The sequence below is a fragment of the Tetrahymena thermophila genome (assembly GCF_000189635.1).
Source record: "Tetrahymena thermophila SB210 genomic scaffold scf_8254564, whole genome shotgun sequence".
Taxonomy (NCBI): Eukaryota; Ciliophora; class Oligohymenophorea; order Hymenostomatida; family Tetrahymenidae; genus Tetrahymena; species Tetrahymena thermophila.
The window spans coordinates 106,588-133,023 of NW_002476335.1; the positions used below are offsets into that span (position 1 = coordinate 106,588).

The 26,436-nt window shown below is 21.1% G+C and overlaps 8 protein-coding genes across 8 annotated transcripts; 6 read left to right on the forward strand and 2 right to left on the reverse strand. All coding sequences in view use genetic code 6, as the record gives it.

Moving 5' to 3' along the window:
- Nucleotides 1-559: 559 nt before the first annotated feature.
- On the forward strand, nt 560-1,123 carry TTHERM_000216168 (hypothetical protein; the record flags this gene model as incomplete). Its single annotated transcript, XM_012798719.1, has 1 exon — nt 560-1,123. The coding sequence occupies one exon, from the start codon at nt 560-562 to the stop codon at nt 1,121-1,123; it is 564 nt and encodes a 187-aa protein (XP_012654173.1).
- A 1,211-nt stretch (nt 1,124-2,334) lies between these two features.
- TTHERM_000216169 (transmembrane protein, putative) lies at nt 2,335-2,997 on the reverse strand (the record flags this gene model as incomplete). Its single annotated transcript, XM_012798720.1, has 1 exon — nt 2,335-2,997. One exon carries the CDS (start codon nt 2,995-2,997, stop codon nt 2,335-2,337), a length of 663 nt encoding a protein of 220 aa, XP_012654174.1.
- A 1,602-nt stretch (nt 2,998-4,599) lies between these two features.
- Nucleotides 4,600-5,067, forward strand: TTHERM_000216170 (transmembrane protein, putative; the record flags this gene model as incomplete). Its single annotated transcript, XM_012798721.1, has 1 exon — nt 4,600-5,067. One exon carries the CDS (start codon nt 4,600-4,602, stop codon nt 5,065-5,067), a length of 468 nt encoding a protein of 155 aa, XP_012654175.1.
- Nucleotides 5,068-6,587: 1,520 nt separating this feature from the next.
- On the forward strand, nt 6,588-10,379 carry TTHERM_00216171 (plant dual-specificity MAP kinase kinase family domain protein; the record flags this gene model as incomplete). Its single annotated transcript, XM_001470848.2, has 8 exons — nt 6,588-7,383; nt 7,449-7,589; nt 7,663-8,402; nt 8,464-8,616; nt 8,670-8,709; nt 8,772-10,090; nt 10,145-10,228; nt 10,281-10,379. 8 exons carry the CDS (start codon nt 6,588-6,590, stop codon nt 10,377-10,379), a joined length of 3,372 nt encoding a protein of 1,123 aa, XP_001470898.2.
- Nucleotides 10,380-10,876: 497 nt separating this feature from the next.
- TTHERM_00217170 (hypothetical protein) lies at nt 10,877-13,984 on the reverse strand. Its single transcript, XM_001020488.2, has 5 exons — nt 13,818-13,984; nt 13,588-13,763; nt 13,076-13,508; nt 12,127-12,827; nt 10,877-12,078 (listed from the first exon to the last, which is right to left on the reverse strand). Exons 1-5 carry the CDS (start codon nt 13,950-13,952, stop codon nt 10,902-10,904), a joined length of 2,622 nt encoding a protein of 873 aa, XP_001020488.2. The 5' UTR covers nt 13,953-13,984; the 3' UTR covers nt 10,877-10,901.
- A 989-nt stretch (nt 13,985-14,973) lies between these two features.
- Nucleotides 14,974-18,457, forward strand: TTHERM_00217180 (kinase domain protein; the record flags this gene model as incomplete). The annotated part of the gene is made up of 12 exons (XM_001020489.2): nt 14,974-15,249; nt 15,358-15,449; nt 15,507-15,575; nt 15,669-15,921; nt 16,287-16,580; nt 16,633-16,812; nt 16,872-17,208; nt 17,264-17,351; nt 17,404-17,530; nt 17,598-17,738; nt 17,789-17,928; nt 17,998-18,457. The coding sequence occupies exons 1-12, from the start codon at nt 15,163-15,165 to the stop codon at nt 18,455-18,457; spliced, it is 2,268 nt and encodes a 755-aa protein (XP_001020489.2). The 5' UTR covers nt 14,974-15,162.
- Nucleotides 18,458-19,239: 782 nt separating this feature from the next.
- Nucleotides 19,240-20,256, forward strand: TTHERM_00217190 (hypothetical protein; the record flags this gene model as incomplete). Its single annotated transcript, XM_001020490.2, has 1 exon — nt 19,240-20,256. The coding sequence occupies one exon, from the start codon at nt 19,240-19,242 to the stop codon at nt 20,254-20,256; it is 1,017 nt and encodes a 338-aa protein (XP_001020490.2).
- A 2,321-nt stretch (nt 20,257-22,577) lies between these two features.
- TTHERM_00217200 (zinc finger, C2H2 type family protein) lies at nt 22,578-24,935 on the forward strand (the record flags this gene model as incomplete). The annotated part of the gene is made up of 5 exons (XM_001020491.3): nt 22,578-22,860; nt 23,128-23,267; nt 23,722-23,820; nt 24,586-24,693; nt 24,765-24,935. 5 exons carry the CDS (start codon nt 22,578-22,580, stop codon nt 24,933-24,935), a joined length of 801 nt encoding a protein of 266 aa, XP_001020491.1.
- Between the last annotated feature and the right edge of the window lie 1,501 nt (nt 24,936-26,436).

The following is a 26,436-nucleotide window of genomic DNA, read 5'->3' on the forward strand; positions in this document are numbered from 1 at the left end:
TAGATTAATAAATTTATAATTTATTTTAAAAACAAACAAATAAAACAAATTTCTTCAAAAAAAAGTAAATAGTTTATAAAGATAGATTAAAATTTAAGCGGAAGTAATTAATAAGATATATCAAAAATGTATAACAATAGTTAAGGAGCTTAGCAATTTTAGCAATAAAACATTTTAAATGATTAAAGCAAAAAGATTGGCACATTTGAATTTAATTCTCATTAAATGGGAATACATTAAAGTAATATTTAACAATCTAATCTCTAAGATGCTAATTCTAAGTTTAACTCATAAATAGGGATTAGCAGTTAGATTAATGAAAAGCAAAAACCTTATTTTTAAAAATAGTAAAACCTAAATTCGGAAAATTCTTAATTAAATGAAGAAAACTCACTCAATTCATAAGAATAGCCTTCCAGCAATTTCATCAATCAAAATTTATTTCAAAATAATAACTAATAAAATAATATGAATATCTAATAAATAAACATATCTTCATAATAGTATAGCGGATTGAAAAATATAAATTAATCAAATAATTAAAATATTCTATCATATTATGATAATAATAGCCATATAGCATTTAATAATTAATTTTGTTAATTATATGAAAAGGATATAGTTAAAAGCAAAATATATAATTCTTTTTCACAAAAGAATGATATTGAAACAATATCTAATACTGAATAGATAAAGCATTAAATTGTAGATTTTATTTAAAAGTAATAAAATTAAAACATAAGATAACAAAATTTAATCTTCGAAAATAAAAATGATGAACAGAAATTCAGCTAAAATGAATAAGAATCTAGATTGCCTAATAATTTAATTCAATAAAATAGTGCAAACTAATTTTAAAATAAAAGTTACAAAAATGATTAAGCAGTAAACTAAAATTAAGATGGATAATAAAATTTTAATTAAAACTAAAGCTCTATTAAACACATTGAAAATGTTTAAATTAGTAACCAAAATTTTAGATAGGGAAACCTCTCAAATTAAGATCAAGAGTAAAAATCTTAAAATCAAAAAGAATCTATTGAATAGCAACTTTAAAATAAATTTAATAGAGAGCAATAAAATTAAATATATTCTAACAACAACAAATAGTTTGACAATATGAATTAATATTCACCTGAAAAACACTAAAATCACATAATTTAAGCAAATCCCTAAGTGTAAATACCTTTAAATAAGGATTTTGAATAATAAAATAAAATTAATTCACATAATTATTCTGAAAGAAACTAAAAATTAATGAATAACAAATAAATAATTACAAAATAATAAGAAAATTAATGCCAATAACCAAATTTTTAATAACAAAATACTTTTAATTAATAAAATTCTTTCTAGTAAACATTCAACAATAATAACAATAATGATACAAATTAAAATTAAGAAGGATAATAAAATTTTAATTAAAACTAAAGCTCTATTAAACACATTGAAAATGTTTAAATTAGTAACCAAAATTTTAGATAGGGAAACCTCTCAAATTAAGATCAAGAGTAAAAATCTTAAAATCAAAAAGAATCTATTGAATAGCAACTTTAAAATAAATTTAATAGAGAGCAATAAAATTAAATATATTCTAACAACAACAAATAGTTTGACAATATGAATTAATATTCACCTGAAAAACACTAAAATCACATAATTTAAGCAAATCCCTAAGTGTAAATACCTTTAAATAAGGATTTTGAATAATAAAATAAAATTAATTCACATAATTATTCTGAAAGAAACTAAAAATTAATGAATAACAAATAAATAATTACAAAATAATAAGAAAATTAATGCCAATAACCAAATTTTTAATAACAAAATACTTTTAATTAATAAAATTCTTTCTAGTAAACATTCAACAATAATAACAATAATGATACAAATTAAAATTAAGAAGGATAATAAAATTTTAATTAAAACTAAAGCTCTATTAAACATATTGAAAAGGTTTAAATTAGTAACTAAAATTTTAGATAGGGAAACCTCTCAAATTAAGATCAAGAGTAAAAATCTTAAAATCAGAAAGAATCTATTGAATAGAATCCTTAAAATACATTTAGTTATTAAATTTAAAATAGAGAGCAATAAAATTAAATGTACACTAACAACCACTAATAGCTTGACAATATGAATTAACATTCACCTGAAAAACAATAAAATCAAATAATTTAAGCAGATCCCTTAGTGAATATACATTTAAATAATGATTTTAAATAATTCAACAATAATAATACAATATAACAAATTTAATCTTAGAATTCATTTAATAATTTCGATTAATAAGAAAATTAAAACTCTCCAAAGAAAAATCAGGTTGGACATAACTCATTCAATCTCAATTTTTAACAGCCAAAATAATAAGAATAAAATAATTTTCTTGTAAATTAAGCAAATTATTAGTAACCTAATTAATACTTTTAATAGCAAATCGAAAACAAACAAATGAATCCTAATTTATAATTAGAACATTAAAATAATTAAAATGTATTCAATAATAATTAGCCAAATTAATAATAAGCGAATGCCATTTTTTAATATGAGAATTAATAACACTAATAATAGCATAACAATGATATTCTTTCTAATAATAATTAATTTATTTAATAACACACCAATGGAACTTAAGATTAAAAAATAGTCAATTAAAATTATTAAGTTCATGAAAACAATTAAATGGATGTTTAAAATTAATAAAATAATTATAATTAATAACAAGGTTATAATTATCAAAACATAGATTAAAATATGTTAAATAATAATTAGACAAATTAATAATAAACAAAGGAGAATTATAATTAATTTTTTTAATTAAACTAATAATAATAACAAAATAGTGATATTATTTCTAATAATAATTAATTAATTTAATATTAGAGCAATGGAACTTAAGTATAATAAATAGATAATAATTATTAAGTTCATGAAAGCAATTAAATAGATGTTTAAAATTAATAAAATATTTATAATTAATAATAGGCTTATTATCATCAAAAAGTAGATGAATAAATGGAAGTTGAAGATTAAAAAGAAGACTCAATTCAAAATAATTATCAACATAATTAAGAATAAGATAGTAATTATTAGTATTAAAATTTAACTTAGGATTAAATTGAATAATTTGATTTATATAATCAATAGATTATATATATAAATTTAATTTATTCCAATTAACTTAATTTGGAATAATTAATTAAAACATATAATAATTTGGTTAAAGTATGTATTTTAAATTAAGAAAATGCTAAAGCAATAGCTTATCTCTTAGATCTTCAAAAAATTGCTAAAGAATATAATATCCTTGATTTAGAAGAAGAAGTATTTAACCTTATTCAACTATTAATTTGAACATGCTTAAATAAATAGCCGATTAAAATTATCTTGATCTAAATTCTTATGATTATTAAGAGATATAAAAAATAAATAAATTAATTGAGTATTGAGAGAAAAGTAAAAATAATATAATTTGAATATTTTTTTGTTGTTTTAAATCTAATTAAACTAATTTTTTTGGAATATTTATCCATTCTTATTTCAAATATCATTTTAGAAAAAATTTGACCTTCAAATAGTTTTTAATGCTATTTAAGTCTCCTCACTAAAAATATTTTGTAAATATTAAATTGAATTATAATATATTATTCTAATTAAAGTTTGAGTGATAAATAAATTGATTATGATTAAACATTAAATAGATAAATTAATATTTTAACAGAAAAGATATAAATTTAAAACGAAGTAATGTTATATTTAGAATAATAAAAAAGATAAGGTTTTAGTTAATTTTTAGATGATTTGATTTAATAATCTATGAAAGATTATAATCATAATTTAAAATTACCAAATTATGATTAAAAAGTAAAAGATTTATAATTAAAATATAAATAAAATGATGATGATAAGGTAAATTAATTAATTTTAAAGTTAATGTAAAAGAATTAATGATTTTATATTAAGTTATTTATTTAATTCTTTCTATTTAATTAAACATATAAATTAACTTAAATCTAAATATTATCTTAATTGTAAAGATAGCAAATTATTTTAATTTAATGTATTACTAACATTTATTTAATTCTTTCTATTTAATTAAACACTTAAATTTAATAAAACATATAAATTAATTTAAATCTAAATATTATCTTAATTGTAAAGATAGTAAATTATTTTAATTTAATATATTACTAAAATTTATTTATTTATTTGATTTATTTAATACATTTATTTAATTTAATTGTAAATGTTTATTGGTAGACTAAAAGTCTGGTAAAAAAAATATTGTAAAATAAAATATTACTTTAAATACATGGATTTAATTTTAATTGTAAAGATGACAAAATATTTTATTTAATATATATAAAAACTATCAACCATTAATTTAATGTGTTAATACTTGTAAATACACTAAATACAAATAATTATGACTTAAATCTAGAATGAATATATATTTGCATTTTTCTTTGAGCAAAATGAATGTTATATATCTTCACAATTTCAAAATAATGATATTTTATCTTCAATTAATTTATTCTTCTCTAAATAAATTCATCACAGATTCTATGAATTCATTTATACTTGTCGTGTAAATTTCAAATGAAATCAGTATAACCCATACTAAAATCAATATAAAAATAAATTTTATATTAGAGATAAAATTTAAATATAAGATAAAGAAAGGTGAAAAAAAGACAAATAAAAATGAATGAAGAATAAAATTTATTGAATCAAATTCCTTATTTAAATATACCTAAGATTATATTTCCATTTGAATCAAGTGAAAATATTAAAATAATGAAGGAAAGCATTGAAAAAGATGAATAAAATTTAGAAAAATTAAAATAAATAAAGGTTAATGAAGAAATTAAGATTGAATATTAATGGAGACTTAAAGAATTATAAAACTATATAAAGGATTCAAAAGAAATACTAAAAGAACGTGAGGAATTATAGAGAAAAAATTCAAAAGTGAATATTTTCTTGAGTAGATTAAAGATCATATTGAAAATATTTTGTTTGTTTGTTGTGGCATCGATAATACAATACATGTGGAAGAAAATGTGAGGATATATAACATTCATTTTGCTCAAAGAAAAATACAAATATATATTCATTCTAGATTTAAGTCATAATTATTTGTATTTAGTGTATTTACAAGTATTAACACATTAATTAATTTATGATTTAAAAATATTCGCTTATAACTTTTTTTTCCAATATATTTCATTGTTATCATATAATTATGTTAATAGACAAAATATTTTATTAAAACATTAGTTCAATAAATATAAATAGCTTCTTTTAAATAATCAATCATTAAAAATGTATAATTAATATTAAAAATTTTATTTCAAAAGTTATCTACAAACTCAACGTTAAACATACCTTTAATATCATAATTAGTATTTTATATTTAATTCTCAGATATTTAAAGCTTTTTTATATATTATTTATTTTCTAACATATATTATTAAAGTAGCTCTTAGTTTTCAAGGGTATTAATATTCTAAAGCATTATATATAATATCAAAAATATAAAAACTGTAAATGGTTTTATGTAATAATAGTAAAATCTTTAAAATAAAGTAGATCAATCATTTAATTTATATTTTAATTTAATTAATATTTTTAATTTAAATTACTATTAACAATTTACTTAATAGCCTCTTTTCGGGAAGAGTTTAAAATTTTAATATTATTTCAATTTAATTTACATTTTAACTTAATTACTATTAACAATTTAATTTATATTTTAATTTAAAACATTATTAACTATTTAAATTTATATCAACAATTTAATTTATATTTTAATTTAAAGTAATATTGACTATTTAATTTATATCAACAATTTATCTATTATTTTTACAATTTAAAACATATTTTAATCTAATAAATTTTAATTATTTAACTTACATCAACAATTTAACTAATATTTTACAATTTAATTCATAATGATAATTTATGATATTTTAAGAAGATTTTTAATATTATATTTTCTTTATTTTTAAATATTATTTTTATATATAGCTCTATAACATGTAGCCAAACGAGACCCCAGTGATAAAAAATGATCAATATGAATGATAATTTTTTAAAATTTCATTCATTAATCTTAAGTTTTTAGGTCTTTAAAAATGAGAAATTACAGTTTACAATTAAAAAACTAATATTCTTAAAAACATATAAATGTTAATATAAATAAATAAAAACTTTATTTAGTTTAGTTAGCTTTTGTGCAAGAAAATCATTTCTAAAATTTAATTTGAGGTAACTTGAAAACATTTTTTAATTTAAAAAATAAATAAATAAATGAAATTCAAAGATTATTGTTATTAATATAATCATCATTATTTTTAATAATTAATTTGTGTAATAGTTTAAAAGAATATTTATTAATTCAAAAAAATTTTAATTAATTAAAAAATTCATTTAGATTATATTTACACTTATTGGTTGTAGATATTTCAAGTATAGGTAAAAAAATAGATAGATAGAGAGATTCTTCAATTTAAGCATAGAACTTGCTAAGTTCTTAGAAGATATTAATAAACAGATTAATTTGAGAAACTCACTTAACAAATAAGATGCTTAATAATGGATCTTCTTCTACCCTAAAAGATTTTGATACATTAGGAAAATTAGGATAGGGTAGTTTTGGTGTAGTGTATAAAGTAAAAAGAGTTGTAGATGGAAATGTGTATGTCATGAAGTAAATAAACATCAGTAAAATGAATAGCAGAATGAAACAGGATGCAATTAATGAGGTTCACATTCTCTCAAAGTTGAATAACCCATATGTAGTTAAATATTATGATTCCTTCGTTGATAAAAATTTGTTATGCATTGTAATGGAATATTGCGATAGCGGTGATCTATCTTCTTTTATTAAAAGCTAACTAGGAAGGCCATTATAAGAAATGAAAATATGGAAGTATTTCATTATGTCTTGTATGGGGCTAGATTATATTCATAGGAAAAAAATATTGCACCGTGATATAAAGGCAATGAATATTTTTTTGAATAAAGATGATAGTTTACGTATTGGTGATTTGGGAGTTGCAAAAGTATTGTCTGATCAAGGAAATTTTGCCAGTACTATGGTAGGAACACCTTTTTATTTATCACCAGAAATGTGTGAAGAAAAACCATACAATGAAAAATCTGATATTTGGAGTTTAGGATGCGTTTTGTATGAATTGTGCACTTATCGTCACCCTTTTGAAGCACAGAATTAAGGAGCTTTAGTTTTAAGAATCATAAGAGGCAAATATAATCCAATACCTACAAGTTATTCGAAAGATTTAGTAAGCATGGTTGATATGTGTTTATGTAAAGATTATAAGAAAAGACCAAACGCAAGAGATATTTTGTAAACTTAAAGTAATTATTCCATTTTATTTGTTAAAAGCATAAATTATATATCTGTATTATAAAAATTAAACCAGTTGTATTAGGAAAAGCAAGCTAATTAGGGATTGAGCTAGACTACACAAAAGTGAAATAAAAAGAATTAAATTATTAATAGAAAAAAGAAGGATCAGTAAGCGTGCCTACTACAGTACCTTCAACTCCTTCATCAAATAAAAGTAAGAAATAAAAATTTTGATTACTTTTTATGTTCTCATTAAGCTATTATATAATGTTTAATTTTATTTTTAGATCTTATAGATAAATAAAGAGAAAAAAATAATGCTCTCCTCAATCCAAATAATCAAAATAAACCAATAAGCCACAGCCCTTCCTCTCATAATGTTTAAGCTGCTGCATAATAAAAAGCCAAAGATGATTTAATAAAAAAAATGCAATAAGATGAAAGGGATTTAAATAAAAAAGTAGAACAAAAACTAATTTAATAGAATTTATAACAAATATAAAACAATGATAAGAAGTATAAAGACAGAATCTAAGAATTATATAAAAAGGAGGAATAATTCAAACTGTTACAAAAATAAGAACTAGAAAGATAAAAAAATACAGAGTAAGTTCTCTAGATGTAAAAAAAGAGAGAAGAGTAAATGAAAAAAGATGAAGAAAGAAAATTATTAGAAAAAAAGAAAAAAGAGGCTGAAAAGAAAAAAGAGGAAGAAGAGTTAAGAAAAAAAAAAGAACTCGAAAAGTAGAAATAGGAAAAGGCAGCTGCAGCAGCTTTGTCTCAGCAATAATAATTAGTAAAAGAAAAGGAAGACTAAATCAAAAACGAATTTAAAATTAGATAAAATGGATTTGATCCTAGAGTAAATCAAGTTTCTTAATAGTAGCAAGTAAGTAAGGTTGAAAGAACTTCACCAAAGCAATCAGATAGCAAAAAGTAGCTGTTTGGAAATTAAATGCCTAACAATTTCAATAAATAGGTATAATAAGTTCAACAACAGCTTCCTTCTCAATTTGGTTACCAAAAAGTATGTATTTTAAAATTGTAAAAATAAATAATTTTTTTATATGCTATTTTAAATTAAATAGCAATAAGTTGAAAAGAAAAAAGAAATCATTTCTGAAAGAAAAGAGTCTATCAAACCAAAAGAAGACGATAGAAAGAATATTTAAAGAATTAGAAAAGGAGCTCCTACTGGTCTTGGAAATATTGCCAAAAACCCTTTAAGCTATGGGTATAAAGTAAGATATACTATGAAAGAACAATTTAAAAAAAAATAATTATTTTTAAATAGGATGTCAGACAATCAAAGGATGGAAGACCTTCAGATTTCAGTATAAAACAATAAAATTTTGCTAAAAATCAAATACTAATTTAGTAATTAATTAATTAAAAGGTTATGAATAAGATTAAGACAGACAAGAAGTTTATAACTTACCTGATAATGTCCACAAGTAAAGAAATGCACCTAAATCAGCACAACCATACAAGCCAACTGTAAATGATCTTAGAAATATTGCAAACTCAGGATTTGAAGAAAATACCTCTAAAATTTCTTCTCAAAGAGGATCAGTTATGTCTAACTAGACATCAAAATCATAAAATGACTAAAGAATCGTTGAGCAAAAGAGACTTAATAGACCAGAATAAGGAAAATTACCATCAGTTGAAAGCTTTGATAGTTCTTTTGAAGATAGTCCTAATAAGCATATTAGCGTACAGAGCGCTAGCAGTCTTCAAAAATAAACATAAGAAGATAAGGATATGTAAAATGCTGTTTTAAATTAAGATTTAAATAGACCTCACACAGGTTAGTTAAAAGAAAAGCTGCACTATAATAAACCTTTTGTGGATAAAGAAATTACGGAAAAATATGAAAAAGAGTTACAAAAACAAAATAAATAAAATATCTAATAAATTGTAAATGATAGCTTTATTGATAAGGAGTTTTGTTCCTCTTCAGACGATGATAAAAAGAGTAAATAAAATATTAAAAAATCAGATAAAAAATAAAATTTGGAAAACACATAATTCGAATTTATTCCTGTCCCTAAAGCTAAAGAATTAAAAGATTGGAATAATAAAATTTAATTAGATAATAGTGAACAATAATAATAATGCTCTGAAGAAGAAGAAGATGATAATAAGCTTGGAGATGAATATTTTAAAAGCCAAACTATTAATCGTGGCTAGTTGGATTTACCTGATGATATGGGTGGAGCTGATGAAGAAGATGATAATAATTAAGATTATGATGAGGAAGAAGAAGAAGAATAAAAGGAGGAAGAAGATGATTAATATTATTAAGAAGAAGATGATGAGGATGACTAAGATTAAAGTGAAAATAACTAAGATGACGATTAAGATATTTAATCTATTCCAGATTAAAATGATTGGTAAAAAGATGAGGAAGATGATGAGTATGAAGATGACTAAGAAAACGAATATGAATAGTAAGCTGCAGAGTAATATAGTAAAAACAAGTATGAATAGGATGAATATGAAGAATAATCTTACGAATAATCTACTTCAACAGATGTTTCCTCATAAAATAAAAGAGATATTAAGCAGAAAATTTAGTAAAAGCTTTAAGCAAGACTAAAAAGACAAAATGAACTTTAGACTCTTTTAGATATAAAAGTTTCAGAATGCCATAAAGTTCTTGGTGAATAAAAGTTTAATGTGATTTTGCAGTTCTTTAAAGATAAATTAAATGTAAGAATTTCAATCAAATATTAGATTATATTTAATTATATTTATTTATAAAAGTGTGAAAAAGAATTAACAGACGAAGATCAAGACGAAATAGATTAAATGATGCAAGAAAATATGAAAAATATTACTAATAATCAAGTAATTTACTTTAAATTAAATATTTAAATTTTATAATTACCAAATATATTAGGTAATTCAAAATTTCTACAAAATTTTGCATTTAGATATTGAGTTAGAAAAATGTAAAACCGATGTTAGAAGTATTTAAGAAAATATACAATAACTTTGATATAATATATTTATTTAGATATATATATCTATTGCCAGCATGATTTTAGCTAATTATTAAATAATTTAAATTAAGAAGTAATTAATCAATTAATGAATAAATAAATTAATTAATTATCTTTATTTAATCAAAATGTTTTTCGTTTAAAAAAATTATTTATTTTGTAAATTATTTTTAAAATATTAATTTTTATCATTTAAGTTTTGTTAAAAACTATCAATTGATTTATATATAAATATTTATTCAATTTAAATATACTACGAAGCTTGATAATTTATATCATTCATTTATTTTTTAATGGAAATCTTAAAAATTTTTCATTAAGAATTTCAAAAATTAATTGAAATTTTTTTTATTAAAATGTTTTAAAAAATGATTTATTACGTATATAAAATATAATAAATATATAATAATTTAATAAATTTTAAAATCAAATTGTTATTTTTTTATAAATTTACATATAATAATTATATTTTATACAACTTTTGCATTTTTACTTTATTATTTACTTCTAAAACCTAATCATTTCAACTAATTTAATTATTTTATATAAAACTCACTTGGCTTATAGAAAATCGGATTTCTAAATGAATTCTAAGAATTATCTGTAATTTAAATTTGGGGTATTTAATGTTATTTTCTTTCTGAATTTTATGCACTTAATCCAATAAAATCTTCTTTTTAAAATAATTCTTCAATTAACTGCTCTTAAGATTGTATTTTTATTTACTTATCATATTAATTTAATTAGCTTTTACTTTATATGCTAAGCTTTTTAATAGATTTATCAAAGGCAGATTATTAAGGAGATTGTGTGATGTTTAAATCAGTAGGAATATTTAGAGACGAAGAAGACTAATTCTTCCTAGATTAATGTTTTTAAAAATATTTGTGAGAAGATTTCTTTTTAGGTTCTGGACTACTTTTATTTGTATCAATTTATGGCTCACTTAAACAATTTTTATCGATTTAATTTAAAGCACTGCTTCTATTGGTTACACTGCTTTATTAGCTAAATGATTTATTTTCAGTTAAATCTTAGTTACTTAGACATTAATTAATAGTAAAAAAGTCATTCATTTGGATTGTTTGAGCCTAAAGATTTTTATCAGGTAAAGGAGATAAAGTGAGGTTTTTTTCAAAATTATATTGAGATCTATTATCAATTTTGTTAAAATTATTATATGTATTATTATTTATTGATGATCTCTTGGACTCTTCATAATTTTCTATATTTTATAAAATATTTTCTAGATCTTACTTTTTCTTTGGTGACAAACTTTTATTAAGTTACGTATGCTTGAAAGATTAAATACAGGTTTCGTCTGTAGGCTTCTCAAATACTGCTAAACTTCCATCTTTTTAAATATAATCGATTCTTCTTTACAAAGCTTCTTTTATGGGTACATTTTACTATTAACACTAATCTATAAAATCTTTTTTAACTCTATACTTAACTTATATTTCATAGTTTTTACCAGTACTATTTTGTCTTCTAGAATGAGTCATGATTATTTCATTGAAATAGGGTTACAAATTTTATCTTTTTTCATAATTTTAATTAACTATGTAAATTGGAGATGAATCTGTATAAAGCTCATCATCATCAATATATCTGTTTTGTGTATTACTTTTCGTTAACTTTTCTTTAGATCTGCTTTATGCAAGATATCTATAGGTTTATGGCTAAATTATTTAACTTTAATAATATAATTTTAAAATTAATTTTTAGTTTTAAAAATTTTACTGTTTAATTGAAGTATCTATAGGAGTTATTTAACTTTATTTAATGGCTTATTTTTATAGATTTGAATTCTCTGTGTTTTTTTATGATAACTAATTAGATTTTTTCTCATTATAAAGTGATTTTCTCTCTTTTAAAGGTGATGATTACAAGTTTATTTTTTATAATTAAGGATCTCCCTTATATTTTGCATAATTATTATAGCTTATTTAGACACTTCTTAAAATATCTTCTTATGAATCATAGTCATTTTCGCTAATCAAATTATTTTTTTAGTAAATTTTCTTATTTGGATTATCCTGTTATAATCTTACTTATTTATTATCATTCAATAAATTTTAAGATTTGCTTTTGCTTAGAGCCATTTATGGGTTGGTTTAGTTTTCCTAATTTTTTTTTGAAATAAAATACTTATGATTTTACGAGCTAGATTCTGTTAAAATTTTTTAAGCATTCAAATCAAAACTAGAATCACTAAGTAATTAATTAACTATTTCATTTTCATCGTTTTATTATGAATTATTTTTAGGATTTAAATAAGGAGTTTTAACTTCAAGAAGATGGTTTTATTTTAAGTTATTGCGAATATTGTGATTTTGTATATCTTCATTCTACTTACCATGTTTTTTTAAATAAGGGCTTTTTTATTAATCATCCCCACTAATTAAGCTAAATTTATGCTTAAATTAACTTCCACTTTCTTCCTAATTTATTAAACAAAAATTTTTATAATAATTTTAAATAAAATACATTTTTCAACGAATTTTTTTTGAAATTTCTAAAGTAAATTATTTATTAAATTTTTATAGATTTGATTGCTTTAAATTTTATTATTTATTTGATAGATTTTTATTTTTAAAATAAATATTGAATTAGTATAAAATAAATTTGGTTTGGAATTTATTTTTTTGATAAATTAAATCAATTTATTCTTAAAAATTAAATCAATTACCGATTGTTATATACTTGAATTTTATTTCTTGCGTTGTAAATTGATTTGACTATAAGAGCGAGTATATCTTTAACTTTACTGCTGATTGGAAGGAGTTTTATCTTTTTAATATATTTAATCTTCGAAAACAGAAGAATTTTTCTTGCTTCTACTTTTAACATAGTTTTTGAAATCTTTTTAAAAGCTATTTGAGTTTCTATAATCTATAAAAGAGCTACTTCTATTCAGTTTTTAATGCATATCATCTTCTTATTAACTTTTAAAAATATTTTTTTTAAACTTTTGCTAATTGGATTATTAAATATCATCTTCAAATGCCATTAGATTTTATTTACTATATTCTGTTTGATAATAATCAATCTTATCTAAAACTTCTCTATCAATTTATCCATACTTATTTGGTATTTTGGATATAATTTGCTTTAACTAAGGACTATTTAATTTAAATGTAAGCATAAATAAACAATAAACTATTAATATTAAATTTTAAAAGAAACTATATAATTTTTTACTCAAATTTAAGTAGATCGAAACCTAAATTGTTTTGATTGCTGCTGCCATTTAAAAATAATATCTATTTGAATCGACTCCTAGATATAGTATAACAATTTGTAAGAGCGATATATTTTTTAATAAATGTGTTAAGCAGCTGCTTTTAGCCTTCCCTGAAATTTAATAATCTCTATTCCTAATAGTTTAATAAATATCATTAATTGATAGCATTTATAAAAGGCATTTTTACTATTAGCTAACTTTGTAAATTTACTATACTATTTTAGTCAGGACCCAATTAATTGAAAATAAAATCACATAAATTTGATTTCAAGTAATTTATAATTTGCTAGATATCATTGCTGCTTATTTATTATTATTCCATATTTTTTCTAATTTTTAGTTGAAATTAATTTATGTTTAACGATTAATAAATTTATTAAGAATTTTAATATTAATTTTCTTATTAATTAATAACCAAATATTATTTTTCAATAATTCGCATTGATTTTTAATCTAAAAGTAAAAAAAATAAATGATCTAAAGATATTCAATTTAAGTACGTAAATCTGCTGAGTAACTTTATTTTTTTTTTGGTAAAAATCAAATGTTTTTGATAAATACTAAAAATAAATATTGTAAATTAAAATTTTATAATTTTATTGCTATAACTTTTTAGTTAATTTATTTATGAATAAATCTATGTTAAAATCATTTAATATCTTACTGATCTTTTTAAATTCAATTTCTCTTTAACTGATTTACATTTAACAATAAAATATAAATAAAATTATAAAATCATAAACATAATTGAAGAATTAAAATCTTACAAGATGGTAATATTAAAAAATTGGAAACATAGTAATGGTGTATTCAGTATTTATAAATTTATGTTACATATTATCTATGCTGAAAAATAGTAATATAATCTACAATATAAATAAAATTATAAATTATATTTTTAGAGATTAAAATATGATGAAATAAATTTAAAAAAAAAAATTTCTTTCTTTAAGCAGATTTATATCCAAAAAAGCTTTTTAAAACATTTCTAATTCAAAAAACTTTAAATTAGTTTATAAAATAAAAATAAAAAATAAATTAAAAAAAAGATATTGTTGTACTTTTTATAGTAATATTTGTACTCACTTATTTATCTATTTATTAATATTAAGAAGATGAAATATTTTATAAAAATTAAATTTTAAAAATTGCTTAGCTTTATTAACTGCATAATAGGTTTGAAAAAGTATTTAACTTTATAAATAATCAAAAAATGTTAAATAAATGAATAAACAATATTTGAAAACTCTCTAAATCAATCAAACTGTTTTAATTTAAATTAAATAATATCTGATGAGTGTGGCTTGCTTTTCTTCATGAAATATATTTTTAAAAATATCTTGAAAAAATAAAATCCTGTTTAATAATAATAAAATTTTGTAAAGCTGAAAGCAAAAACAAAAGAAAGCATTGTGTTAGAGAAAAAATAATATAGATTAATAATACAATTTTAGCGTGTACTTTAGACTTAGGCTACATTAAAACTCACTTTTATATCAATTATAAGCAAGATTTGCAACTTTAAAGTATTAATGAAACCAAATTTAGCTAAAAAATTTGCCGAAGATGAGGCATTGGTTAATGATAAACCTCATTAATAAAACCATTAAGAACAACATGTAATTTAAAAAATGCCAAATAGATATATCCAAAAATAAAATTTTCTCTTTTTATTTACCATTTTTTGAACTCAAATTAATAATTTTTTATTCTAATTATTTCCAAAGGAGAATCCCTAGAAACCTCCTCCTATCTAGTTTGAAAATAATGATTTTTTAGGGGTTCCTGAAATGGAAGGACTGACTACAAAATCTGATAAGTATTTATTATGAAATAATTAAAACCAACTTTTTAAAAAATTAAACAAATAAAATAGATAAGTTTACAATATAGATGAAGAAAATGACAGCGAAGATGAAGGCATTGAAGATTATAAAATTGGAGGGTAAAAAATGAATATTTTAGATACATTTATCATTTATTAAACGATTGTTATTTTCAAAAAGTAATTAAAGCACAATTATTTATATCAAATTAGATATCATCCAGTGCATATAGGTGAAGTTATTAACAAGCGTTATGTGATCATCCAAAAATTAGGATGGGGTCATTTCTCCACCGTTTGGCTATCTAAGGATTTTAAATATGATACCTATGTTGCTCTAAAGATCCAAAAGAGTGCTCCACACTATCTTGAAGCTGCATATGATGAAGTTGAAATTCTTCAAAAAGTTGCAAAATAAGCCAGTAACCCTCAATGGATTCATCAGCTAAAAGAATATTACAAAGATGTAATCCATTTATATCTTTTAAAACAAAAATATTTTTATAAAGTAAACTCGATCAGCAAAATAAAATGAAAATTCAGATAGAGCTATAAGCAAGCGTTTTTACAAATAAGCAGCAACTGCATTAATAACAAAAAAATAAAAAAAGCAAATTATTTACAATTTGAAATTAAAAATTACTAAATAATTAAATAAACCTTTAAATGTGAAAAACAAATGTTGCTAATTTCATTAAAATCATGAAACTTGCTTAAAATTAGGTTAAAAACTGATTGAAAATTTAGATTTTTAGTGAAAAAAAGTTATTTTAAGATGAATTTTTAAGACATTACATTAACTAAAATTGATTTGCTTTATTTATATTTAAGGATAAGCAGAAAAAGACGTTTACAAGGGATGATTGCTAAGTAGTTTAACTGCTTAATTCTTTTGTATTCAGAGGTCCTTATGGTAATCACTTCTGCATGGTTTTCGAAATCCTTGGTGTTAATCTTTTAGAAATCATTAAAAGATATAATTATAAAGGTATTCCAATGCACTTAGCTAGAATTATAGCTAAATAAGTGTTAATTGGTCTTGATTTTCTTCATAGATATTGTGGAGTTATACACACTGATTTAAAGCCAGAAAATGTGCTACTTTGTCTCACTTAAGAAGAGATTGTAAAAAATTATTTAACTTAGTAAAATAATAAACAATAATTTAAATTGTTAGAGATAAATAGTGGAGAAAGGGCAATTAGAAAATTCAAAAAAGTTTTAAGAAAGAATTAAATTTTATCAGAAAGCACATGGAATTAAGATAGATGAAGTACCTATCCTAGATCCATAAGAAGAGTAAAAGCAAAATGGTCATTCATAAAAAGAAAATCATAGCAATTGTAATGGGCAATAAGTAAAATCAATACAATTAAAACTAAATTGATATCTAAACCTATTCTTTTTAACTTAAAGAAAACGGATTCCTAGAATTAGTCAGCTTAAAATCCAAATCCTTAAAAATAAGAATAGAATGATAAAAATAACTTAGCATCAAAATAAGAATAGGATCAGTAAAATGAAGATGAGGATGATAATGATAATGACAATGATGACGAATAAGAAGAAGGTGCAACATCCACAGCTGCCTCTAATCAGAATAACTAAGGAGACAAAAAAAATTTAACTAAAAAGTAGAAAAAGAATTAAAGAAGAAAAGCTGCTCATAAAAGAAAGAAACAAAGAGAAAAAGAAGAAAAGAATAAATAGACAAATGATCAAGATAGCAATAAACAACAAAATAATTTAAATGGTAAGTAGTGTTACTTTAAAGCTATTTATATTTATATTTTTTTATATGTACACAGATAAGCAAGCTGAAGGTTAAAAGCAATAAATAGAAGAAGAAGTTAAGGAAGAAGATATTCCTGAAGAGATTCGCTACAAATTTGACAAGTAAAATTCATATATTTTTAAAAAAATTGAATTGACAAAAATGTAATTAAAGCTGGAATGGTAGAGGTGACAGACTCTAAACTAATGTAAGGGTAAAAATAGCTGATTTAGGTAATGCATGCTGGACACATCATCATTTCGCCACAGAAATTTAAACTAGATAATACAGATCTCCTGAAGTATATTAAATTTACTCAAATCAACAGAATTTTTATTTTAAATAAATTTATTTATCATAAATATCAGACAATTATTGGAGTCCATTATGACACTACAGCTGATGTGTGGTCTTTTGCTTGTATGATATTTGAAATGCTAACAGGAGATTTTCTTTTTGAGCCACGTAAAGGTCCAAATTTTAGTAAAAATGATGATCATATTGCACAAGTAAATATTTTTAGACATTAAATTAGCTTATTTAAGTTTTTTTTTAAAAGATTTAAGAACTCTGCAATAAATTTACTAAGAAATTTGCTCTTTCTGGTTTTAAATCAAAAAAATATTTTGATAAGTAAGGCAATCTTAGAAGAATTCCTTCACTTCATTATTGGCCTCTTTTGAACGTGTTAATTGAAAAGTAATTAAAATATAAATTTGAGTAATTGTGATAAAAATGTAATAAATATCAAAAAATAAAATTGTTTAGATATCACTTTAAAGAAGAAGAAGCCAAATTATTTGATGAATTTATGCAGGTAATGTTAAAAACTAATCCTTTAGACAGAGCAAGTGCTCATGAATGCTTGCAAACAAAATGGATTCATACAAAACCCAATTATTTATTTAAATATACTGATTAAGAATTTATAAGATATTAAGATAAAAAGAAATTGCTTCAGTAAGAAGATTTAAATTTGTAGTCACATGAAGCAGAAGATTCTGATAATTTTGACGGTGACCTATCAGAAAACGATATTAGCATAGATAGCGATGATAAAAGCGAATTTTAGGATGATAAATTCTTTGGAAAATACACTCCTCAAATCGATTAAAATCTCATAGATAGATCTTTTACTAACTTAGGCTATATAGGATTCGGAGATGGCATTAAACTAGATGAGCTCGACTAAGATCCAAATTGGTAGTTTATGAATCTCAAAGATTGACATGAATTAGGGATAAAAGAAAAATAATTAAAAAATATAATTCTCTTTACCTTATATATCGCTCTCAAGCAATTTTTTAAAAATTAATAAAGATAAAACATAGATAACGCTAAAGCGAGCATTAAATTGATTGTAAATATTGAAGAGACTTTCTGATTTTGTTAATAAGCTATGGATAAAATTACTTGTCTGCAGTATATAGGTTTTTAGAATTCCCATTAATATTCTATTTATTTATACAACAAAATAACCAACCAATTCTATTTTATAAATAAATTAAACAAATTTATCTTATGACATTAATTAGAGGTATATTTAATTGCAGTATCTTTTTGTTCCTTACTAACTAATTAACTTATTTGTCTGAAAAGCTTAAGTGCTTTTAAAATTTTTTAAAAAATCTTTAAGCTTTCAAGAAAAGTTCTATGAGATTTATTTCGTTTATTTTTAAGAAAAAAAATAATATTTTTAATGATAATAAATTAAAATCATTTTTTTTTGAATAAAAAATGTTTGAAACAGTAAAAAAATTTAATTTACATTTCCATAATAAATAATTCTATTTATTGAGATAAATAATTTAAATTGTTATTTTTTAATTAATGAAAATCAATTGATTTCAAAGGAATTCTAAAATTTTTAAATTAAAAAGTTATTTATTTTTGTAAGATTAATATCCAAATAAACAAACTATTATAAAATATAATTCTAAAAAGCTAAAGTTTTCTAAGAGAGAAAATAAAAATTTTTAAACTAGTAAATGATTTTTAAATTAAATAAATATGCTACTATAAAATTCTGATTAGGTGATTGAAAATGAAAGCAAAAACATTGATATTAATAGAAATGAAAATGATGATAAAGATATTTAAAATTAAGAAAAAAAGCATTCTAAAACTCATGATGACAAGTAGGGAATTAGAAAAAGTCACAAGAAAAAAAAAACTTCAAAAATGTAATAAACAGCAATAAGGTAGATAAATGAATAAATTATAAAGCCAGTTCCTTCAAATGGCTAACCATTAACAGAAGTTAAATTAGGCATTATGCAAAAATTAAAATTGCTTTTTTTGTATGTGCAAATAACTATAAAAAGCTATTTTGATTCAGTAACGAAAAAGATTTACAGTAAAAGTTTGAAAGGAGAGTATAAAAGAAGATAGTATTCTATGAAATTTTTTCCATTAGATGATGTAGAGATGTGTCTTGATGAATATATTTATAAATTTGAAAGAATGGACATAAAAGAAGGTTTTAATAAAAAAACTGAAAATGATGAAGAATCAGATGATGAAGATGATTAAGAAGTTTTAGAGAGATAGAATGATAGAGCAAAATATTTTTAATTTTGGTAATGGAATTACATGTTTACTGACAATAATGATAAAGGTTAAGAAAAAAATATGAATAAAGAACCTGGTGAATACTAAGACGAAGAGGAAGAGTTGAGTTCAGAGGATGATGATGACGATGATGAGGAAGAAGACGACGATGAAGAAGATGATTAAATGAAAAATCATCTTAAAATATAAACATAATTTAGTATAAAACTGAAAGATACAAAAAAAGAATATATTATTCTTAAGAAAGATGTTAAAGCCATACAAAAGTAATTTAAAATAAATAAAAAAGAAATTAAAAAAATAGAAAATGGGACTGCCAGGCTTATAGATTTACATTAAAAACTACGAGAAGATTATATAGAGCTAGTAAAAAGAAATAAAATGTTACTGAAGCACTAAAAGTAAGTATTTGAAGTAAAGGATAGTATTTAGCATGTTCATCTCAGGCAGTATTGATAATAAAATAATGAATAGGGGAAATATTCTAGCTAAAGTCTAATTTTTAAATTAGATTTTAAATAATTTAATTTATTTTAAAAGCATGTAATCAACAAATATATATTATTTGAGTCAAAAAATTAAATGTAAGACAAAAAAATATAATTTTTAGTGATTTAATTTAAGTTTAACAAGAAATATTCAGTTAAACGTTTGCAATTTATTTTGTATCTTTTAAAAAATAAATGATTTTTTATATCAAAAAAGTTTATTTATTATAAAATTTGGTAGAAATCTCAAAATTTTGAAATTAATTAGCTGCTCATTTAATTTTACTCAGAAAATTAAGATTTCTATAATTTTATAAAAACTTACTTTATCAAATCAACATCTAAATTTTTTTTGAATCTCAAAATAATAAATCATTACTAGTAAAAAAAAAGATTAAAAAGCTGTCATAATTGCTATTTGCAGCAGAATTTATTAAATTAATTCGATCTATTTTATAAAACTTCATATTTTTAAAAAGGAATAAATTGAAATAATTATTTTAAAATGAAATAAAGTAAATGTATTCATGTATACTTTTAAATAGAAAAATAAGTTACGCTTTACATACTTTTGATTAACGTAAGACAGCCAATCAAGCTGATAACATTTGTCTATTTTCTAAAAAGTAAAACAGCTTTATTTTATTTTTAATAAAATACTAACTAATAAATAATTGAATCTCTATCACTTCTAACAAAATTAATATGAGACAAGCTAAAAATTATTTATATGTACTAAAATATTCAATAATAAATAAATCAATAATATGGAAGGAAATAGAAGAGAGATCGCTGAAATAATTAATGCATTTAAAAGAGAAATTTTTATATAAACTTTTACTAATGATTAAATTTATAATTTAGGCTTTTCTATTCTAATTCATAATTCAAAATATATATATGAGTTACTTTTTATAAATTTGATAATATTCACTTACAAATTGTTATTTAATTTTCAAATTCATGATACTTCATATATTTTTTATACAAATTTCTAATTACGAATTTAAATACTATTTTTTAAGTTCAGTTTTTTGACAAATCTTGTCGGTCATTATTCAATGATGAGATAGCTAATGCTTTAAAGTAAAAATTATTTATTTTTTATATTATCTTATTCAAAAGAGAACAAATAATGAAAAGAAAATATGAATGTGAGAATTTGCAATTATCAAATTAAATACGAATGAATATCACATAAAATAAAAGGAAAATAAAATTTCAGACAGAATGAGAGAAAATTTAGTGTTAATATTTTATGAACTAGATCTAAAAAGTATATTTACATATATATATATTGATTGGATGAGATCATCAATTTTCTTATAGATCGAATGTAAATAAGAATAGCAAATAATATGTAAAAAATTAATTAATAAAAACATAAATCAGTAATTTAACTCATTTAATTAGAAATTTTATTCATATAGACAGTAAGTTGAAACTGCTATTGGGCATAATAAGATGATAGGAAATGAATTATAATATAGATAAAAATATGGCTATGACTTAAAATTACTACTTCATAAAAAAAAAATATATTTGCTTTTTTTAATTGCAATATTTCAAAAAAAATAGAGTGTTATTTTCTGATTCTTTAAAAGATGAATTTTTTTGTTTGTTATTTGAAATCTAAACTAAATAAGTATGTATGTATGTATGTATGAATGAATGAATGAATAATTAATTTCATGTATTCATCTTCTATTTTTGAATATAAAGAATTTCATTTGATATAAAGCAAATTTTACATTTCATTTCTTCCCCACCTATAGATTAATTAATCTATTGATTGATTTATTTAATTATCTTATAAAGATAGATTCTTCTATTTTTACTTCTATCAACAGTTTGCTTTTAATTGCTTGCTTTTGTGTTTTTATATTATATGCCCTGCTTTATTCATACATGATTTTGTTGTTTTGCTTATAAAAAAAATATTATAATGATTGATTTTATGTTTGATAGTAGCAAAAAATATACATATAAAAATAATGAAAGAAAGTATATGTTTGCTCGCACCAATTAGCTCCATAACCAAAATTCTTTTTTCTGAAATATCAGTCAAAAATCAAACAAAAATTAAATTACTAAAAATCAAATAATCAAAAACAAACAAACAAACTAACAAAAAAAACAAAAACATAAAACAAATACAAAAACTAAAAAGAGGTACATTAACTCTCTCTCCTTAAATTCTTAATTGATAGATATACTTGCATATATACAGAGCAACAAATAAAATCTATTTTATAAAGTCAACTGTTTTCTTCCAAATAATTTTCAATAATGGATTCTCTAAGTTTCCTTCTCAACCTTAAGAATCTTGGCGATGCGATTATGATTGCCAAGTAAAGTTAATTGCTAAAGTAGAAGATTAATAACAATTAAATACAAGTGCCTAGTATACTTAAGCCAAATGTTAAAATGGATTCTCTGAACAATGAAGGATTATATTCTTCCACTTCTTCTTAAGTATCTAACTCTTCTACCAATTATATAGTGGATCCAAATCCTTACAAATCAACCTTTGCATAAGAACTACCTATTGATAACCTAATTTACAATCTTGGTAAAAAGACTTCATCATTATTTAAAATTATAAAAGTCATAAATAACATCTTCCTCATACCGCTTGCTGATCATAGCAAGAGATCATTTTATAATTAATTTTAATTGACTCAATGAGAGGTATCGAGAGCGGGAAAAGCAGTTCGATTGACCCACTGAAAAATGAATGTTTAAATAACAAAGAAATTTCTTTGAAAATTTTCATCAGATATATTCTAATCAATTACAAATATTATTCTTAATTCATTATTTTTCTAAATTTTGATAGAGAAAGCAGCAGAAGAGTAAAAGAGAAACCAGAAAAAAATACTTGAAGAAATATCAAACTAACACGATTTCCTCATATAAACAATTGACGAATTTATACAAGACAAAGAAGAGCTTAAAAGCAAAGTCGACGAGCTTGAGGTAATTTCTTTTTACCATCGATTTTTTTTCATAAAGATAAACCTTGTCTCCTATGTCCCTTAAAATTAATCTAAAAATATGATTCTAAGAGCGAGTTTTATGAAAAAGTAAAAACTCATATATGCTCTGTTGCTTATTTTATCATTTTCAATCCTTTTCTCCCTAAATTTTTAGAAGGAAAAACGACCTTGTAATCTGAATAAACAATCCAATTTCATTTGAAAAAAATAACAAAGAATAATTATAATAAAATCAAATACATCCATTATTAATTAATTTTTACTTTTAATTATCTTAATATATTATTTTTTGATTTTTTGGCAGAGTTTCGCGGAGTCATTTGATTAAATATTATTACATATTATCCATTAATTATTTAAATCTTTTTAACTAAATTGTATAATTTTGATTTTAATAAGTTGGTTTTGATTAACTCATCTTTAAATTTATATAGAAACTCGTGAATGACAAGCTCAAATCAAGATAAGAGTCTCCTAAGGAGCAAAAGAAAAAAAATAGAAGATGCGCACAAGAAATTAACAAAGAATTCAGAGTATAATTTATTTTTATTATTTATTTACCCAAAATAATCTATTTCAAATAGCTTTAAAATAAAAAAAATTTATTATTTACCAAACAAATTAATTAACAAATATCTAAATTTATAGCCAATATAACTTTAGAATTAATTTATTTGAATATTTTACTACACAATTTCATTTTAAAAGGAGCTACTATAATTTTCAAATTATTTATCACCAAAAAAAAAATTAGATCAAAATGATAATCAATCAATCCTACATTAATTAAATAGTAATTTGATTTGAATAATTTAAAATAAATTTTTACAATTCAATTCAATTCAATTTTATGAAATTAGTAAATTGATCTAATTATTAATTTATATTTTTTAGAATTTCACAAGCAATATTTTGAATTTGTTTAATTTAAATAAATTAGTTTTTCCTTTTAAGTTGTGGATTATTCAAAAATAATATAAGAATATTTAAATTTTTTGAATCGATTGATTATAAATTAATTACTCAAAATTATAAAATTGAAAAATACTCAATAGAAAAATTTGTCTTGCTTACAAAAAATTAGAATCGCTTCTCTATCTAATAAATAAAAACAGTTTCAATTTTTCATTTTAATTGCTTATAATCAGTGCTAAAAATATTTAAAAAATAAATTTTAATATTTTTAATAAATATTTTAAAGTAATTTATAAGTTAATTTTTTGTTTTAAAGCTAATTAATAAAAATAATTTGTAATAAAAAACAAAACAATTTTTGATTAATGTTTAATTTAAAATAGTGCCCATATGAAAACTGCTCAAAAAGCTACGGTTCTGATATTTCAATGAATCTCCACATTAAGTTAAAGCACAATGGTGGAAGTAAAACTGAAAGAGAACAGCTAGCCGTAAACCAAATTTAACAATCCCAATTACATTAGTAAAGTTAAATATCATCTCCATCATAATATTGAAATAGAAAAAAGTATGGGAAGCAAAGATGAGTAATCAAGTACTCCCAGATCTAGACATAGCATTTCCTCCTGGTTTCCTTGCCAGCTTCGAAGAACAAATGATTAAAGAATAGCAATTTAAATCAAGAAAATTTAGTGAAATTTCCTACACATCTACTGCAGAGTAATCTCTATGAATTTTCATAGGCAAGAACTCATGATATGCACGAAGAGGTGATTCGATGCTGTTAAGGAAGGCAGAGAAAATATTAATTAATAAAATAAAAAAACATTCCATAACATAATAATTAACTAACATATAAAATTAATAGTGCTCATGTGCTATCCTATATAAATATACTAACCAATGACTCATCTATCCTTCTCCCTGCCTTTCATAAATACTACCAAACTATAAATAATTAAATAAATACCTATATAATTATATAAATTTATTGTAGATAAATCACGACTTATTACTAAAACTCGATCTTTTAGGTCTTTCTCTCTTCTTCCTAAAGCTTAGAGAAAAGAAAAGTTCTATTTGTTTAAAAGCTACTTCTCCAGACTTTTCTTACTCTTCAAGCGTTAGGACAGAAAGATACTTATGTAAACTAAATACTCTATATTGCTTTAAAATCGGATCAACCTTACTTTAATCTATAGATAAAGTTAACAACTACCTGCTACTCACTCACTCATTGATCTTATATTTAAGATAATATAAAATATTAATTAAATGATAATCTTTTACTTACAATTATAACTAATATAAATAATATTAACAACCAGATTTGATAAAAGAATTAAACCATTTATATACCCTATAAATAAATAACCAATTTATTAACTTATATAAAAATAATCTTAACTAAGAATTTTCTACTACTACCAATTAATATAAAGTATAATTAGTATATATATATATACATTATTTGTAAATTAGTAACTCTTGGATTAAGATTATTCAACTTAATACTTTTCTAAGCTTATTTATTTTGATCATATTACTTATCTTTAATTTTAATTTTTTTTTAGAATCTAAAATTTTATTTTTCAATAAAAAATATATTTTTCTAAGTTAAAGATTTTTAACTTTTCTTATTAAAATTAGTAAAAAAATATTTTAGTTTAAATTTGAACTTATTTAAAGATTAAAATATTTATTAAATTGAGAGGTTAATAATAAAAAATTGAGTTTAAGACAAAAATTCTCAATAATTAAGAAAAAAGTGAGCATACTCATTTACTTTTTGTATTGGACATTTTTAAAGAAAATTTATTTTTAGGAAAGAATTATAAGAAAAAAAATATATAATATAAATAAATACCAATATTATTAGGTATAATATTAGATATCCTCAGCAATCAGTTTTTTATAAGCAGTCTTGTACTCAATACTATTTTATAGCTTATTTTATAGATTATGCAGTTATTAGGTAAATTCATAGAAAATACCAAACTCTTTTTTTAACATATATTTCATCCTATTTTCTAAACTTATTTTTGGAATTTAACAGAACTTAAAATTATAGTTTTAAATTTCTTAAAATGATATTTCTTATAAATAAACATTTATCATAAACAGTAATTACATTTTTAATTTAAAAATCTCAACATTTTTGATAAAAAATAATTTTTAATGATTGAATCTTATTTAACTTATTTATTTCAATAATAATTGGAGGATTGTTTAAA